Below are 15,430 nucleotides of genomic sequence, written 5' to 3' on the forward strand. Positions count from 1 at the left end.
GCAATAGTTACTCAGGCAGGAAGGATCTGCAGACAGCTTTTTTAGGAGAGGGTGCACAAGGGAAGCCTTGAGGGGTTGGGTGAAAGAGCAAGTGGCAAATGAATGGTTAAAGAAATCAGCCAAGGCAGAGAAGAGGAGATGTCCTTGACAGCCTCAATTTTCTTAATGTCATGCGCGTGAAAGTCACTCATTCTGGGTTTTTTTGCAACTGTGGGAATTGCAGTTTTTTGTTATTCTATTAAGACAACCGTTCGAAAAATGCCAAGAATAAACTGGAAATGGGAACACTTTAGAGCTCCGCCCAGGTCATGAAGGGCCCCTTCTTCTAGTCAGTTATTTTTTCACCAACCTGCATCTGGAACCTGTAGGCCCATGTTCATAATGGGCAACTGGAAACTAGAAATTCCAGAATACAAAGTGTTCTTGATTAAACAGCCAGGAGTAACTGAAGGAGACCTCTAGTTGTAAGCTCTTCTCATAGCCAGGATTACTGATTACTAGCCATTGGATTTTCTGGGAGTCTTCCTCCAAGCCAGGAAGGGCAGCAGTCGCAGACAAATTCCTTAACACAATGCCAAAGAATTCAAGTGGTAGGCCATACATGCAAACATTATCAATTCCATTCGGGAGATGCTAACACAGACGTTTTTACCTTTGCATTCGGGGTCTCGTAGTGCTTGATCCATAATTGGGAGCTCCAGGAGAAGAAGTCGCTGAATGTATAGTTAAATCCAGGACTGGACTAGTATCTCCCGAATGGAATGGATATGGCTGGCATGTACGGTATGCCGCAGCTTCCAACTTGCTTCATGTCCACAGCACCTTGGAATCTGGGGCTTGTGTGGTGACGTGGTTATTGTAAAATACAACTGCAAACCTCAAACATACAGAATGTTATTTGGTTTTTTAAAAAAAACAGGGCTAACAGAAGGTGTGCCCCTTCCCACTGTAACACCCTCTTCTTACCTGTAGCAGACAAGTCGGATTGCAGAGAGAGTCGTTAATGCCCGCATGACCAAGCACGAGAAGGCTATCCCGGCCTGTTTTTTCCCTTTGGATTCTGGGGCCTGTCGTTTTTTTATTTCTCATTTGAAATTCGGGAAAACTACGAGTTCCAGAATTCAAAGCAAAGGCCGGATAGTTCGTCTCCTCAGGCATAGCCAGGGAAACTTGAGAGCTCTGTGCGAGTTATTGTGATTCTTGTTTACACCAGCAGCAGAATACAGACACATGATTGAGGCTAGGAAAGCAGCACCGCCAGGCCCCATAGGTCAGCCTCATTCCTCTGCCTGCTGGAACCCGCGTCTACTCAGTCCCACCCAGCTCCGTTTCAGCTCTCGTACCCCCTGTCTCTTTAAACCATCGAGCACTGGTTAGCATGTTGATAGCTCCCAGCTGACCTCTGGGTCTGCCCCAAAACTTCAAAGTCACGTTGGGTGGGGCCACACCCTACTCACCTGGATCCCAGAGGGTCCCCGTTGAACTGGCTACTCCCGCGCCTGGGAAGGAGGATCGGAGGCTGCAGGTGAGCACGGGTTACCCGCCAGGCACTACCCTTCTGAAGTGGGGTTAAGCCCCTTGTACTGCCCTGGAGGCGCCGTGCAGGGTAGGGGCTTTGACACTCGATGGTTGTTAGAACGTTATGCCACTGTGCTGAGGCCACCATGGTTAAGGTGTTCTGTGGGCTTTTTATTTGAAAAACGCTGCATTATGGGAGCTGTAGTCCCGCCGCCCCTTTTCCGTTATCAAAACATAACTCAACTAATTAAAGTGTTGTCTTGCACCTGAGCTCTATGATCGCGTGTTCTGGACAATGTACGGCGCCACAGAAGCTTGTATGTTGCCAGAGTGTAGCACTGCCCTATTGGGCTATAAACAACTTTTTGCCAGGGCTGCAACCCTAAAATATAATATTTGAAGTCCCCCGTTTTCCCAATTACTTTCCAGTGTAGGTTCGGCAGTCCAGGTTTCGTTCTTTGCATTCTAGGACTTGTAGATGTGCTTTCCTCGTGGTAAAGTCTGGACTACAAGTCCCAGAATGCAGCCTGGGAACCTGTGTCTGCGTCATCGTGTGGGGTGGAGGGTTCTGCTCATGTGCCGGCCGGGGCAGTCCTGGAGTGCTGCCTTGTGTTCCCAGGGGATCGTGCTGGCCCTGTACAGTCGTTCTGGGGCACAGACGCTTTCCAGTGTTCGTTTCCTGCAGGAAGCCCCAACATGGCCGCCTTGTTTACTGCGTCACGTGTGCAGGAAGATGGCGTGATCACGTCACCGGGCTCCATTCGGAACGCACGTAGGCGCACAGGGAACCTGCCTCCTTGTTTCTGGTTGGCCGGCGGCGGTGGCAGTCATTGAAGCCGGAAGAGAAGACTGGTCTACTATCGGGCTTTGGCAGCCCCGAGTTGATTTCCCAAACTTTGTATGACGTAGCCCTCACAACTCCGCACTGGATTGGCCACTTTCCCCGGTCACTTTTGGAACACTCCTTATGATTGGACGAAAGAGATGTTTTTGGAATTGACCAATCGTGGCAGAGGGAACGTATTTTGAATGTGGAATGCTGCTGCAGGGCGCAGGAGAGGCAGGTGAATGATGAAACTAGTGCAATTAATAAAAGGGGCAAGAATGGTGGTGCAAAAGCGGGGGCATGGAGGGGATATTGTGAGCAATGTTGTGCTGGAGAGCAATTGCAGGGGCGGGCGAGGCGGCAGTATTGGTACAAAGTAGTTCAGGGAGCTGGCAGAAGGGTAACGAGAAGGAAGAGGGAGAAACTGCTGGGGGTGGGGGTGACAAGGTTAGGTAAGTAAGAGGGCAAGTGAAAGGCTAGAGGGGACAAGGTTAGGTAAGAGGGTAAGTGAAAGGCTAGAGGGGACAAGGTTAGGTAAGAGGGTAAGTGAAAGGCTAGAGGGGATAAGGTAAGAGGGGGTGTAAGTGAAAGGCTAGGTGAGAGGGCAAGTGAGAGGCTAGGGGGGACAAGGTTAGGTAAGTGAGAGGGTAGAGGCTGGGGGGACAAGGTTAGATGAGAGAGGGTAAGTGAAAGGCTAGGGGGGACATGGTTAGGTAAGTGAGGGTTAGGTAAGTGAGAGGGCAAGTGAAAAGCTAGGGGGACACGGTTAGGTAAGTGAGAGGGTAGAGGTTGGGGGGCAAGGTTAGATAAGAGAGGGTAAGTGAAAGGCTAGGGGGGACATGGTAAGGTAGGTGGGAGGGTAAGTGAAAGGCTAGGGGGGACAAGGTTAGGTAAGTGAGAAGGCAATTGAAAGGCTAGGGGGGACGGCAAGTGAGAGGCTAGGGGGGACAAGGTTAGGTAAGTGAGAGGGTAGAGGTTGGGGGGCAAGGTTAGATAAGAGAGGGTAAGTGAAAGGCTAGGGGGGACATGGTAAGGTAGGTGGGAGGGCAAGTGAAAGGGTAGAGGGGACAAGGTTAGGTAAGTGAGAAGGCAATTGAAAGGCTAGGGGGGACAAGGTTAGGTAAGAGAGAGCAAGTGAAAAGTTAGGGGGGCAATGTTAGGTAAGTGAGAAGGCAAGTGAAATGCTAGGGGGGCCAAGGTTAGGTAAGTGAGAGGGGAAAGGCTAGAGAGGACAAGGTTAGGTAAGTGAGAGGGCAAGTGAAAGGCTAGAGGGGACAAGGTTAGGTAAGAGGCTAAGTGAAAGGCTAGAGGGGATACGGTAAGAGGGGGTGTAAGTGAAAGGCTAGGTGAGAGGGCAAGTGAGGCTAGGGGGGACAAGGTTAGGTAAGTGAGAAGGCAATTGAAAGGCTGGGGGGGACAAGGTTAGGTAAGAGAGAGCAAGTGAAAAGCTAGGGGGGCAATGTTAGGTAAGTGATGGGGCAAGTGAAATGCTAGGGGGGCCAAGGTTAGGTAAGTGAGAGGGGAAAGGCTAGGGAGGACAAGGTTAGGTAAGTGATGGGGCAAGTGAAAGGCTAGGGGGGACAATGTTAGGTAAGTGAGAGGGTCAAGGTTAGGTAAGTGAGAGGGTAAAGGCTAGGGGGGGAACAAGGTTAGGTAAATGAGAGGGTAAGTGGACAGGTAGAGGCAGAGCCGACCCTTGGATTTGCAGGGGTCCCCTTATTTGCATCAATAGTGACCCGTGATATTACTAACATTATTTCACATCATGTCTTTAATATGTCACGTTGACACTCTTTAACAATATACAAAATATAATGGACAGTTATTAAAAACTCATTGCTATTAGTAAGAGACAACGTGACTTCCAGCGGTGTCCAGTCATTTCGTCGAAAATAAAAGATCGAATGACCATTTGGTCGAATACCAATTGATCGAAGAAAAAAGGTCGAATTTATTTATTTATATATTTTTTTCGTTTCGGTTGGTAAAAAAAATAAAGAAAAAGGGGGTTTGGGGGGGGGAACCCCCCATTAAAAAAAAAAAAATCGACCATTTGGTATTCGACCAAATGACTGGTAACCACTTCCAGCATGTGATTTTTCACTGTTAACATTTACTTATGTGCCTATATCGGGAGTGAAGCTTTATTTTGTAGTAGACCAAATGAGAAGGTAGCCTCCTCAGTGTACACCCTGAGCCTTCATTGGAAGGGGTGAGCAGGCCACAACTGTTTGACTGGGTGCAGGAACTGAAAGGGGAAGCAGGGGACCTCAACAGAATGTTGCAACTGAGCCGGTTAGGTGACTGTTGCTGAGTTATGTTTATACCTTCCTGTAAATCATATTTCTTTTTTTCCATTACTGCTGCACAATGTACTGTAAACTGTGGCGTTTCTACTGTTGCATCACTAGTTTTTGGACCCTCTGGCCCCATAACAAAAATCAAAAGCTGGAACCTATGAATATACACACTGTAGTGTATGTATCTTAAAATGAAAGACAAGTTTGATTCCATTGACCATTCCCCTTAGAAGAAAGTGCACCATACCAAAGAGCATTGGCAATTAAAAACATTAATCGACAAAAGAAAATGACCTGAGAGGGGACATTTTACAATAACTACTCTGGCAACGTTTAAAAGGTGTCCACCATTTAATTCCAACAATCTATAGTGCAATATTCCCAGGAAAACAAAATCCCAGTAAGAGGCATGTGTTTTTGATGACACCTTTATGTGGTCTTGTCGGTAAGCGTCTGCACTTGGACAACCTGGGGGAAATCCTTGTAGCCGAACACTTGAGCAAGTTTGTTTGTTTATGATTTTGTATGGCGCGCCAAACCCAAAGGTAACCGGGCGCTACAGAGAACAGGAAAACAAGGTTGCTTAAAAACTTAGTTGCAGGCACAGTATAAACATACGCATTACATGATAAATCGGCTGAATAATATACATATGTACAGTCGGGTTGATCACTGTGGGTTGGTACATGGTTAATCTTGGGGGTCATTGGAGTATAGCCATGCAAGAATATTTCGTCTAAAGCTATAGTACGACTGATCTGTTCTGATGTCAAGTGGGAGAGCATTCCAATATTGGGCTGTCTTAACTGGGAAGCTGCTGCCACCTGTTTTTTAGTCTGAATTTGGGTTTCTGAAGGCAGAAGGAATTGGCAGTTCTGGTATGGCGAGTGGAGGTTTTTCTCACAATTCTTGCTGCCAGGTAGGGGTGGGCTGCATTATTGAGGCATTTGAAGGTGAGTGATGCTGTCTTGAGTGAGATTCTGTCGCAAATTTTGAACCATTTGTATTGTCTTCTGGTGTTTTAGTGGGTACGTTGAGGGCAGTTCTAAGGGCGTTATTTTGCAATGTTTGAATTTTGTCAATGATGTATCTGTTAGCTCCCAAATACAGAGCATTGCAAAAGTCAAGTTTGGAGAGTATTAGGGCATTGGCAATGATGATGCAGCTGGCTTGGGTGAGGAAAGCTCTACTTGCCCTAATGAGCTTGCAAGTGTAGGCTGTAGGGATGCAAGGGAGTTAACTTGTTTTTTTAGTGTAAGGGCTGAGTCGAGGTGAAAGCCTAATGTTTTTACTGATTTGGAAACTGTGATTATGTTGCCATCAATGTTAAATGCTGAATAGTTGGGGCTGAGTTTTTTTAGATTGGCAGTGGATCCGCGGAGTAGGATTTCGGTTTTATCATTCAGGCATAGTCCATGTGTGACATCCATGCCTGAATGATGAGATATATTTTGTTTACCAAGGCCGTATCCGTATCAAAATTGCCCGAAAGGGGAATGAGGATCTGAGTGTCATTTGCGTAATTAGTGTAGGTGACGCCCAGTCTGTACAATTTGTTGAATAGGGGCTTGGTAAAGATATTGTATAGAGTTGGCGAGACGCAAGAACCTTGGGGTACACCACAGGTTATTTTGATTGGGTCCGCTGATGCCAATGTAGCGAAGACTCTCATTGTGCGGTTGTCCAGAAATGAAGGGATCCAAGCTATAGCCTTCCTAGAGAAGTGGGCAGCCGATGCCAGATGTTTGCACAAGACAGCGTGATCCACCAGGTCAAAGGCCGCCGACAGATCAAGGAGGAGTAGCATGGCGGTGTTTCCCTTGTCATTGAGTTCGTCTATCTATACTTGAAGATCAATTAAGGCACTTTCTGTGCCGTGGTCTGAATCCTGATTGGTGGGTACCTAGGAGTTTGTTAGTTTCAATATAGTGCTGGATTTGTAGGTATGCTACTCTATTATCTTGAGTAGGAATGGTACCGTGGTGATGGGTCTGTAGCTGGTGGTAAGGGCAGGATCTAGAGTTTGCTTCTTGAGGAGGGGTAGGGCCCAAGATTCCTTTAGGTTGCTTGGGATGGTATTGGAGGAGAAGGAGGCATTGCTCAGTTTGTTTATGAATGGGGCTAAGTCTCTTGAGGCATCCTTGAAAAAGGATCCTAGTTTGTGCCACCCTCTGAAAAAAGTGTGCCCACCCACATGTATCCTCTACATATAACCTAAAAACAACACATGGCCACAATGAGGGAAATATCATCTGCAGGATTACAACCTCTGAGCATATATACATCACTTGCGTGCATAATAGTTTGCTCTTATGCACATGTTTGGCTTTGAACAGTAGTCCGTTTTTATAAATGGGACTTTAAAAGTACACCAACCATAGTAAGGTATTCACACAAATATATGAATCATTATAGATGCATACTAGCCAAAAATTGTTCATTGGCATTCTTCTCACCTTCTTTAATTGGAGACTACAAATACCAGAATGCAATTCATCAGAAGGTGTAAAACATGACCTTGAGATTTGAAAAAGAACTTTCAAGACAACTTGGACTATTGTGAGAAAGAGTTACTTACCTGTTTGTGTTTCAATGTTTGACAGATACAGGCTTTATATGTGGTGTGGTCAAAATAAGTTGGTGTGTTAACATCTGAAAATAACCTAGTTAGTTTAAAACTGCTCTGTGAGATATATTTTAAGTGTCCGGGAGGAGGGTGACATTTTAGGCAGCTAACTGGTGCTTTGTGTGTGCTTTTTAGAATAAAAATGACCCTCTGCATTTCTTAATACAAATGCCTTGCCCAAATTAATGGTCTCTTAAATTAGCCATGACGTGTAAATCGCTGCTGCTCTAAAAGTTCGGCTAGAGCAAAGAAAGTGATTAGCAGTAATTATGGGGCGTGCAGCGTCTGATGGGCCTCTGGACAGGGGGCTATTTGTCTTAAGAGCACCACATTGGCAATCGTCCAAGGAAGCAGCACAGTCCCTCTTTAAAATGCGACCTGCTGTAGTCAAGACAGACACTGGTGCCTGTGGGCCCCCCGCCCCCTGAAAGTGGACACCTATGCCACCGCTCACATTGGACATGCCTCTGGCTGGCTCTGGGAAGAGATGGGTACCAGGGGGAGCTCTGCCATGGGGTGGGGGGGGGAGCAATAGTGGGGATGAGCGGGAGTGGCTCACAGGAGGGGAACAGCAATAGTTAAGAGGTTGGGAGTGGGATAACTGGGAAATAGTGAAAGCGGCTTGTAACAAACGAGCTTTGGCAAAGCCAATAGTCTTGGTGTTGTCTGTCTGCTTATTTTGCATTTATAGTCCCCAGGGTGCAAGGAGGAGAGTGCAAAAGTTTCAAAGGAGGATGCAATAGGGGGTGCAGATGTGCAAGAGAATGAGATGGGGAATAAAGCAAGTAAAAAAAAAAGCCATTGATAGAGGGTGCCATCAATGATGAGCAAGATGGAATTGAGGGAGAGTAAGAGGGTAAGTAATAAGCAACAGTTTGAGAGGAAGCATGATGGGGTAGATGGGTGTTGGGGTTGACGGGAATAGAGGGGGTAGTAGGGTGGGTGGGTCTAGAAAGGGGTAATGTTAAGTAGAGGGGCTAGGGTGGGTGCAGGTGAAAAGGGAATTGGGTCGGATGGCGGTAGAGCAGAGTCTTGGGCGGATGGGGTGGAGAGGGGGTAGTGGGTTGGTTGGGGGCAGAGGGAGTGGAGGTAGGATGGGTGGCTGAGGGTAGGTAGGTTGCCTTGGGAGACTACAAAAACAGATCTACCGTTGAAAGTCGCCCAAATACATGCTAATTGTGAACTGGGATTAATATTGAACCAGAGTCCAACAGGAGCAGTCTTTGTATGGTTTTATTGACAGAGCAGTTTTCCAGTTCAGGGGAACTGCCTGAAGCATAGGGACCTTCCAAATAGTGTGAGATGCATTGTCACAGCCAGCCTCACTCTGCTGTCCAGTGAATCAACTGACTGGATTTACACAGCAAAGGAGCTATCTGCAAAGAGAGGCACCTCACCTGCACACAAAGGTATCCCGACGGCAGCACCGAGAGTCTAGGCAACACCCGTAGTGTTCACTAAATTGCAAGACTAGGCTCTTTGGCAAGGTTTCCCCCAAAGGTGGTCTGTTTGCAAGCTTGCTATTATCTCTGCATTCCTTGCATGTGGGATAAAAGAAGCTCTGGGCAAAACTGCCAGCTCTCCCCCATCCTCCCCACTTCACCCAAAATTGCTGCTGCACTATGGTCGCTGCCATTAGCGGCACTGTGGGCCTTTTCGAGTAGTAGTCGGCTTACCTCTCCATACCTACTGCACCCCCTTGTATCACACAACCCAGACTCATCAGCCCTACCAACCCCTCCCCCACACTTACCTTAATCGCTCCACTTTAGATAGGAGTCGGCCCAAACTTGCAACTCGGCCATGCCACACGCTTATGGAGGCTCTTCCAAATAAGCGCAAACACAAAAATGCAGCAGTAAACGGCACATGTAGGAAATGTCCTAACACAAGCCATTCCTAGCACATGGCCGGAACACTAGACCTTGCTTCCTTTACACAGAAAGACGTCTGCAGAGAAAGGGTCCAAGTAGGTTTCATTAACCACTGGCCACAGTCCAGGAGGCCACTATATCGCTGGCAGTGTAGGTGCGCTGTGCATGTCTTCATTCTCGTCCACGCTGGCAGTGTAGGTGAGCTGTGCATGTCTTCATTCTCGTCCACGCTGGCAGCGTAGGTGAGCTGTGCATGTCTTCATGCTCGTCCTCGACAGGCTGATACATCTCTTCTCTTTTTATCCAGATTGTTTGGACCTGGCCCGAGACTGCCCAGCTGACCCCACTATGGTAAGCCTCCTGTGTGTAGTACTAGTAGCATGATGTAGAGTAGAATCTGTGACCCGTGCACACCGGATGCCTGGGCAATAGCCGCAGGATGCTGCTGGACTGCTTGGGAAGGGGTCTTTCTCCTGCTCTAAGTATAAGGGATAGAATATGCCACAGTTTCAAAGGCGGAACCAAAAAAGGGTTTTATCTGCAATAGTGTGGTACCTACAAAAGGTTTGGGGGGTGACTAGGAGGTGGCGTATGGGGGGTGGTTTATGAATTGGAAAATGGGTTTATAAAGTAGGAAGCTATGGATGACGCACAACACATTGAAATAAACTCAATGCTCAGAGAGGAGTCGGCTTAGCTTTTGCAGCAGTCGAGACCTATTTAATTCACATGCTCCACCCCAGAGGGGAGTAATGGATTATTTATTTAATTTGGAACTAGGAAAGATTTCTGAAAGTCCAGATACAGACCTTATCATAACAAAACCAGTACCACTTTAGGCCAAGGGATGGTGCACCCATCTTAATGTGGCCCTTTAAGGAATCTATGCTAACTTATTGTTCCTGCTCATTGTACCACTGGGAAGAACTCCCTGAAGGGTTTCGGCATCATTCTGAAACTGAAGTTATTGAATGGCTACAAAACCACGTGACAGCGAGTTGAGTTTGTGGACCTGGGGATTGATTTTCATGTTGGTCTGGGGCTGCGCTTACTGAAAGGGGTTTGAGGCTGGTGGGAGACCCTGTGGTACACCGCAGCGGCATGGGGGCTGAACGACCAGGGGTGCCCTCAAACTCCATCCAATGCCCTAGCTGGAAAAAGTTGGCCACTGAGCACTGCACCTGAAAGTTACGTGAGGTTTGTGAGGGCATTCAGCCTGCCAACCTACATGTTGAGGAAGTGGAAATGGGTGCCCAGAGTCTTCGTGTCTCAAACCATTGCCTCCCATAAGCACTGGCACCTAGCTCTTGCTAAGGAGTGTACTTTTTCCAGGTTACCATCTTCTCTCGTCAGTGATTCTTGTCGCACATAGGGTAAAATGCGGGAAGGCGAGACTCCCACCAGAGAGCTAGAGCACCTCCCCGGAGACACCCTTCAGCAAGACTCACCCAGATAGAAAGGGAAGACCCCAAGACCCACCATAGAAACAGTGACCATCATGAAGTAGGGCCACCAGAAGAGAGGGGGGCACCCCTACATTCTCCTGAGTGGAGCACTGCAGAGAGGGACCTCGGAGGGATCACCCAGACCCCAAAAACAGGAAAAGCCGATTGGTGTCTCCCTCTAAGGTCATCTCATTGGGTCAGATGTGGGGTGGGGTTGAGGTTGGCGGGGGGATGCAGAGCTCATGTGTGCCTCCTGCAATCGTAACTTTAAGTAGGAGGACACCTCTTGTCCCTAATGATCTCCAGCTGCTGTTGAGGAGGTGGCTGTAACCCCCCCCCCCTTCATCATCATATAACCATCATCTGCATATGTATATGACGGAGTCCTTGGGCAGTGGGGAGAGCTTGACCAGAGTCTAAACAAGGACGTCCAAATTAGGAGCGCACTGGGGAAGCCTAAAGCGTCCTCTGTCGGAGTCAATAATCTAATTCAAATCATCACAGGCGACCTGTGGACTCGGGCCCAACCCAAGTCATATCGGACCAATCTCATGGAGTCATGTTATAGTCTGGCAGACACTGCTCCAGTGTCAAGCGACTGGACACTGCAACAGTGTCCTGAGGTTATCCTGTGCACGAGCTAAAAAGGCTGGAGTGCTTCTGGTGGGCTGAAGTCACACTTAGAAATTGGGTTCCCAGACAAGCTCGACGTTATGTTGCAAGTTTTTCCAGTAGCGTGGCTGCAACTGGGAGGAGATGGTGCCCAGGAACCAGGTCTATACAGTCATGGAATCCATGCAAGTTTTCGGCCAAAGCCGCCATGCTCGGTCAGGCAAATTAGTCCTCTCTTCTTTAATTCACCTTTATGTTCTGTGATTTCTGCTAAGTTGCCAGAGGCATGCTAAAGCTGTTTTTTCTGACTGAGAACACTCTTCTAGGATCACAATTTACTATACGTTGCCTTTTTCTTTCAGCTCCGTGGTCTTGGGTTGTCTAGTTAGACGCTTTCACTGTTGTTAAGAGATGTGTGTTATGTTATGTAAAACTGCGTGCACATAAGGGTAATTTAGGGGCTTTACTCAAAATTCCTTGTCCAGTTTTCACTCGTGTGGATCCATGAATGCAGGCGCCTGTGTTCGTACGAGTACAGACGTCCACTTGGAAGTTTGGGGAACGATCTTCATTCACCCTCGACTGGCAGACTTCTCAAAAGACCCTATTAATTTACATGAATGTGAAAGGCCTGGCTCTTCAATGAAATCCGTGCAGATGCAACCATCAGCTTGCAGGCAGTGGTTATTAACACGTTTCAATTTCTAAAACGACACCAAAGGAACTAAAATCTCAGATCAAAGGGCCGGCTTATTCGGGCCAATTATGCTGCGCTTAAGCACCTGTTATTTACCTAATTGACTGTGTGCACTGGAGAATCTACAACTCATTGTGAGAGAATGGTTGCCAGAAATCGGATATTGGAGCCTAATAGTCCATACAAATGGCAGCACCATGTTCAACGTGGGTCATCCTGATCTTGCTGAACTGCGCTGCAAATATATGGCAGTGTCACGTACAAGACGAGGGCAGCTTTCTGGAAATGGCAACTCCACACTTTGCAACCGAAGGCCTTAATGGATTACTGACTAGTGGATATGCATCTAATGATGGGTGACATCTTGGATTGTGAATTGCTACTATGAACAAGCCCTTGGTGTCTTCCAATCTCGTAGAACTTCATAAGGTTACTATGCTTTGGAGCTCACATGGACAAGATGCTGACAACACACTTTGCCATTTAATTTTAGTTCTTTTTTTAAACATTTTTTACCAACTTTATTTAATATATATGAAACAATACAACTGAGTAACATCAGAAATACAGAGTGAGAATAAGTGAAAGAACACACCATATACAGCAGTTCGTTAAAATGTAAATTACACACTAAGTTAACAGTATTTCAAAAAAGAAAAAAGATCATCCCCACCTCCTACCCCAGAACAACACAAAACAAACACCTCTACCCACCCCAGAAAAACCATAGCCTACACCTTATTCGAATAATTTTAGTTCTACTCCTTTCAGCTGGGAAAGCTTGGACGCTCATTAATGAGCTGACTAACACAGGAGAAGCATGCCTCACTTTGAACTTTTATTCCCTTAATTCATGTAAATCTCCACAAAATTGGATGCCTATCCTTTGCGAAACACATTTGATGCATGCTCTGTACCGCTTGCCTCTGAAGCGGTTTGATGGGGACTTGGAGCAAGGAAGGGGAGACTGGAGGGTTCTTGGGTGACCGCTCAGGATTAAAGATCATAACATTGGATACGGTATAAACAGCCGAGCACATAGATGGCGCATGATTAGTGACTGACATGGGGCAGGGGGCGATATCAGGGCAGGGGCCCACCAGGAGGACTAGTACAAAAGGGAGCAGAGATCGGGGGACGAAGGAGCAAATTCAGGCCAGAGAGAACCACCATAAAAGGATTAAGTTGTTTTTGGGTTGGAAAAGGCACGCAAGACTGACAGTGCACTTTTCACTGTTCCAGAAGTATCCGTGAAAGATTTTTCTTTTCGTTTTTGTAGAGGCATCTATTTTTATTTTGTAAATTAGAGACTCGTTAATCCTGAAATGTGTAGTGGCTGTGATAAAAGCACAAGACGTGCTTTTTGTTGAAAAATCTAAGCAATGTTGTCCCTTCTATGTTAACCAATTGAGTGTGACTTGGTGGGGTGGGTTTATCTGCCTCACTCCATTGTGAATGGTTCCTCCTGGGAGTTATTGGCAGTCTTGTGCTATAGCTCAGGCGCAAACTGAATGTAGATGTACCTTTCCCAGGCCCTGGACCAGTTTACACCTCACCTCCCGTTCCAGGGAGGAATTTCCTGTTGAGTTTTCAAGAGAATGTGAGGAATTCAGATCCCAGATAATGTATAGGCTTTTCAGAGCTGCCCAAACCCTGTCAAGGCACTCGGAACAGGGAGTGCTCCAGCTGCAGCTGGATCCTAAGCAGAGTAGCTGTCAAGATCTGGGGCTTTTCACAAGGCAGAAACCCTGCAGGCGTCCTAGGTTGGTCAACCTGTGGACCTTGTTGGCTCCCAACAGTGTTGCTGTGAACCTTTTTTCTAAAGCTAACTTTTGCCTTCTCCAACCTCCTAACACTTGTGTTTAGGCGCGTTATAAATGCCATATGCCATATGCCATACCCAAGTTTTGGTAGGAATGCTCAGATGAGCGTCAAATGATTTTCTGGAGATGGTCTCATCTGGTACGAGCTCAGTTTATGCTAATTAACCAAGTAATGGACCCCATTTCATGACTTTTCTGCGCTTTGGGTTTTATAAGTGGCACACTGCAGTTTAGTGTGGTTTTCTTTTGGCAGAAAGAAGGATGCAGCAGCTTTTGGTTGAAGAGAAGTCCTTGGGACACAGGAGCCATCCCCTGGAAATCTCACCATAAAGAATTTGTTTCACCTGGTTTCTTTTGCCGAAGTTTAGCAACAGATTCCGTGATGAGTTTGGTTCTCATCTAAATCTTTAACAAAGGCATTGTTACGTTTACCATTGATCTTCCACAGCCACGATTAACCTCCCAGATATGTCAAATCACCCTATCATTTTCATAAGGGCTTTAACTGCAGGGTTTTATGTATTTACTAATCTATATTCTGTTATTGTATGTCCAAAACCACCTTCAGTACCCGGTTGCTGTTATTTGTTTTTTATTTCTTTAAGCGATAAACATGTTTAGTTGCGATCAGCAGCCCACCTTTAGGATGCTCCTTATCATTGCAGGTTGAAAGTGAGGAAGTAACTCTCACCGGAACCGTAAGCCTCGGAAGCAGTATCTGTTTTAGATTGCACATCTGGCTCTGTGCCTTGCTTCGAGCTGGACTCCAACGCATTGAAAGCCTCTGCAGCAGACATTATTCGACGAGCGGCCATCACTACTGTCGCTATGGAACCCTTCACTGCCCAAAGAACAGATAAAGACTGAAACAATATGTATGTCTGCTTATCAAAGTATGGAGCCTAGTAGAGTAAGTGGTATTCAATGCCACGGACCTACACCACACAAGTGCGCCAAAATATCAAGACTCTGCTCACAAACTGTAGCAGCCCTCTGAAATATGATATACTCTCAGCATGCTACAAAAAACGGAGTACTATTTTGCAAACGCTTGCATGAAATGCTAAGGATCAGCTTTCTTACAAGTGGTTAGATGGCTACAACACACCTGCACCTACAACAAAGCCAACAAACAACAAAAAAAATCTAAGCAAGATGTCCTCTTCAGCTATACATTACACAAATACAAGTTTAGGGGACGAGGAGGAAACCCATGGTACCAATTGACAGACAGCCACCGTGCGTTGTACCCTCCCCTCCTGCATAGGGTGCTGGTGGATGGGAAATGGAGCAGAGAAGCAACTACGTAACTTATTAGTGATGGAGTTGAAAAGGCAGAGGTGATCAAGACTCACTCCCTGAAGATAAGAAAAGTACATGGCAGGACCTTCCAGACAATTGCTGGCCCACGTTCGACAAAACCCTCTGCTCATTCAGAACAGGTTCTGTGTTGGAAGGGGGAAGGTCACAAGGACGGAACTACTGCACGGGCCAGCAAGTGCATTAGGCTGCTGACAGTGGTGATTGTTCGCAAACAAATGAGCATCACCGACATAGTGAATACATTGACATGCCCTGAACACTAATCGATTGCTAGGAGGTCAGAGTCTGTCAACATTTTTACTCGCAATTATATTACCATGACACACAATGCAGTAAGTCCTTCAGTTACTGGGCTCCCCCCACAACATAGCATTTGGGCAAACATC

The 15,430-nt window shown here is 46.7% G+C and overlaps 1 protein-coding gene across 3 annotated transcripts in view; it reads left to right on the top strand.

The window, feature by feature from the left end:
- The first annotated feature begins 1,257 nt into the window (after nt 1–1,257).
- Nucleotides 1,258–15,430, top strand: part of LOC138480706 (mucin-2-like) — a 610,165-nt gene continuing 595,992 nt past the window's right edge. Inside the window, exons 1-2 of one of the 3 annotated variants that reach the window (XM_069612406.1) lie at nt 1,258–1,525; nt 9,452–9,495. In XM_069612406.1, the coding sequence (XP_069468507.1) occupies nt 9,493–9,495 (3 nt within the window). In that variant the 5' untranslated portion in view covers nt 1,258–1,525; nt 9,452–9,492. Of the gene's footprint in view, nt 1,526–2,356; nt 2,583–9,451; nt 9,496–15,430 lie in introns of those variants that run through there. The other 2 variants (XM_069612405.1, XM_069612407.1) reach the window with 2 other exon arrangements.

This window comes from Ambystoma mexicanum, chromosome 5p (assembly GCF_040938575.1).
Source record: "Ambystoma mexicanum isolate Mex_15411 chromosome 5p, UKY_AmexF1_1, whole genome shotgun sequence".
Lineage (NCBI taxonomy): Eukaryota > Metazoa > Chordata > Amphibia > Caudata > Ambystomatidae > Ambystoma > Ambystoma mexicanum.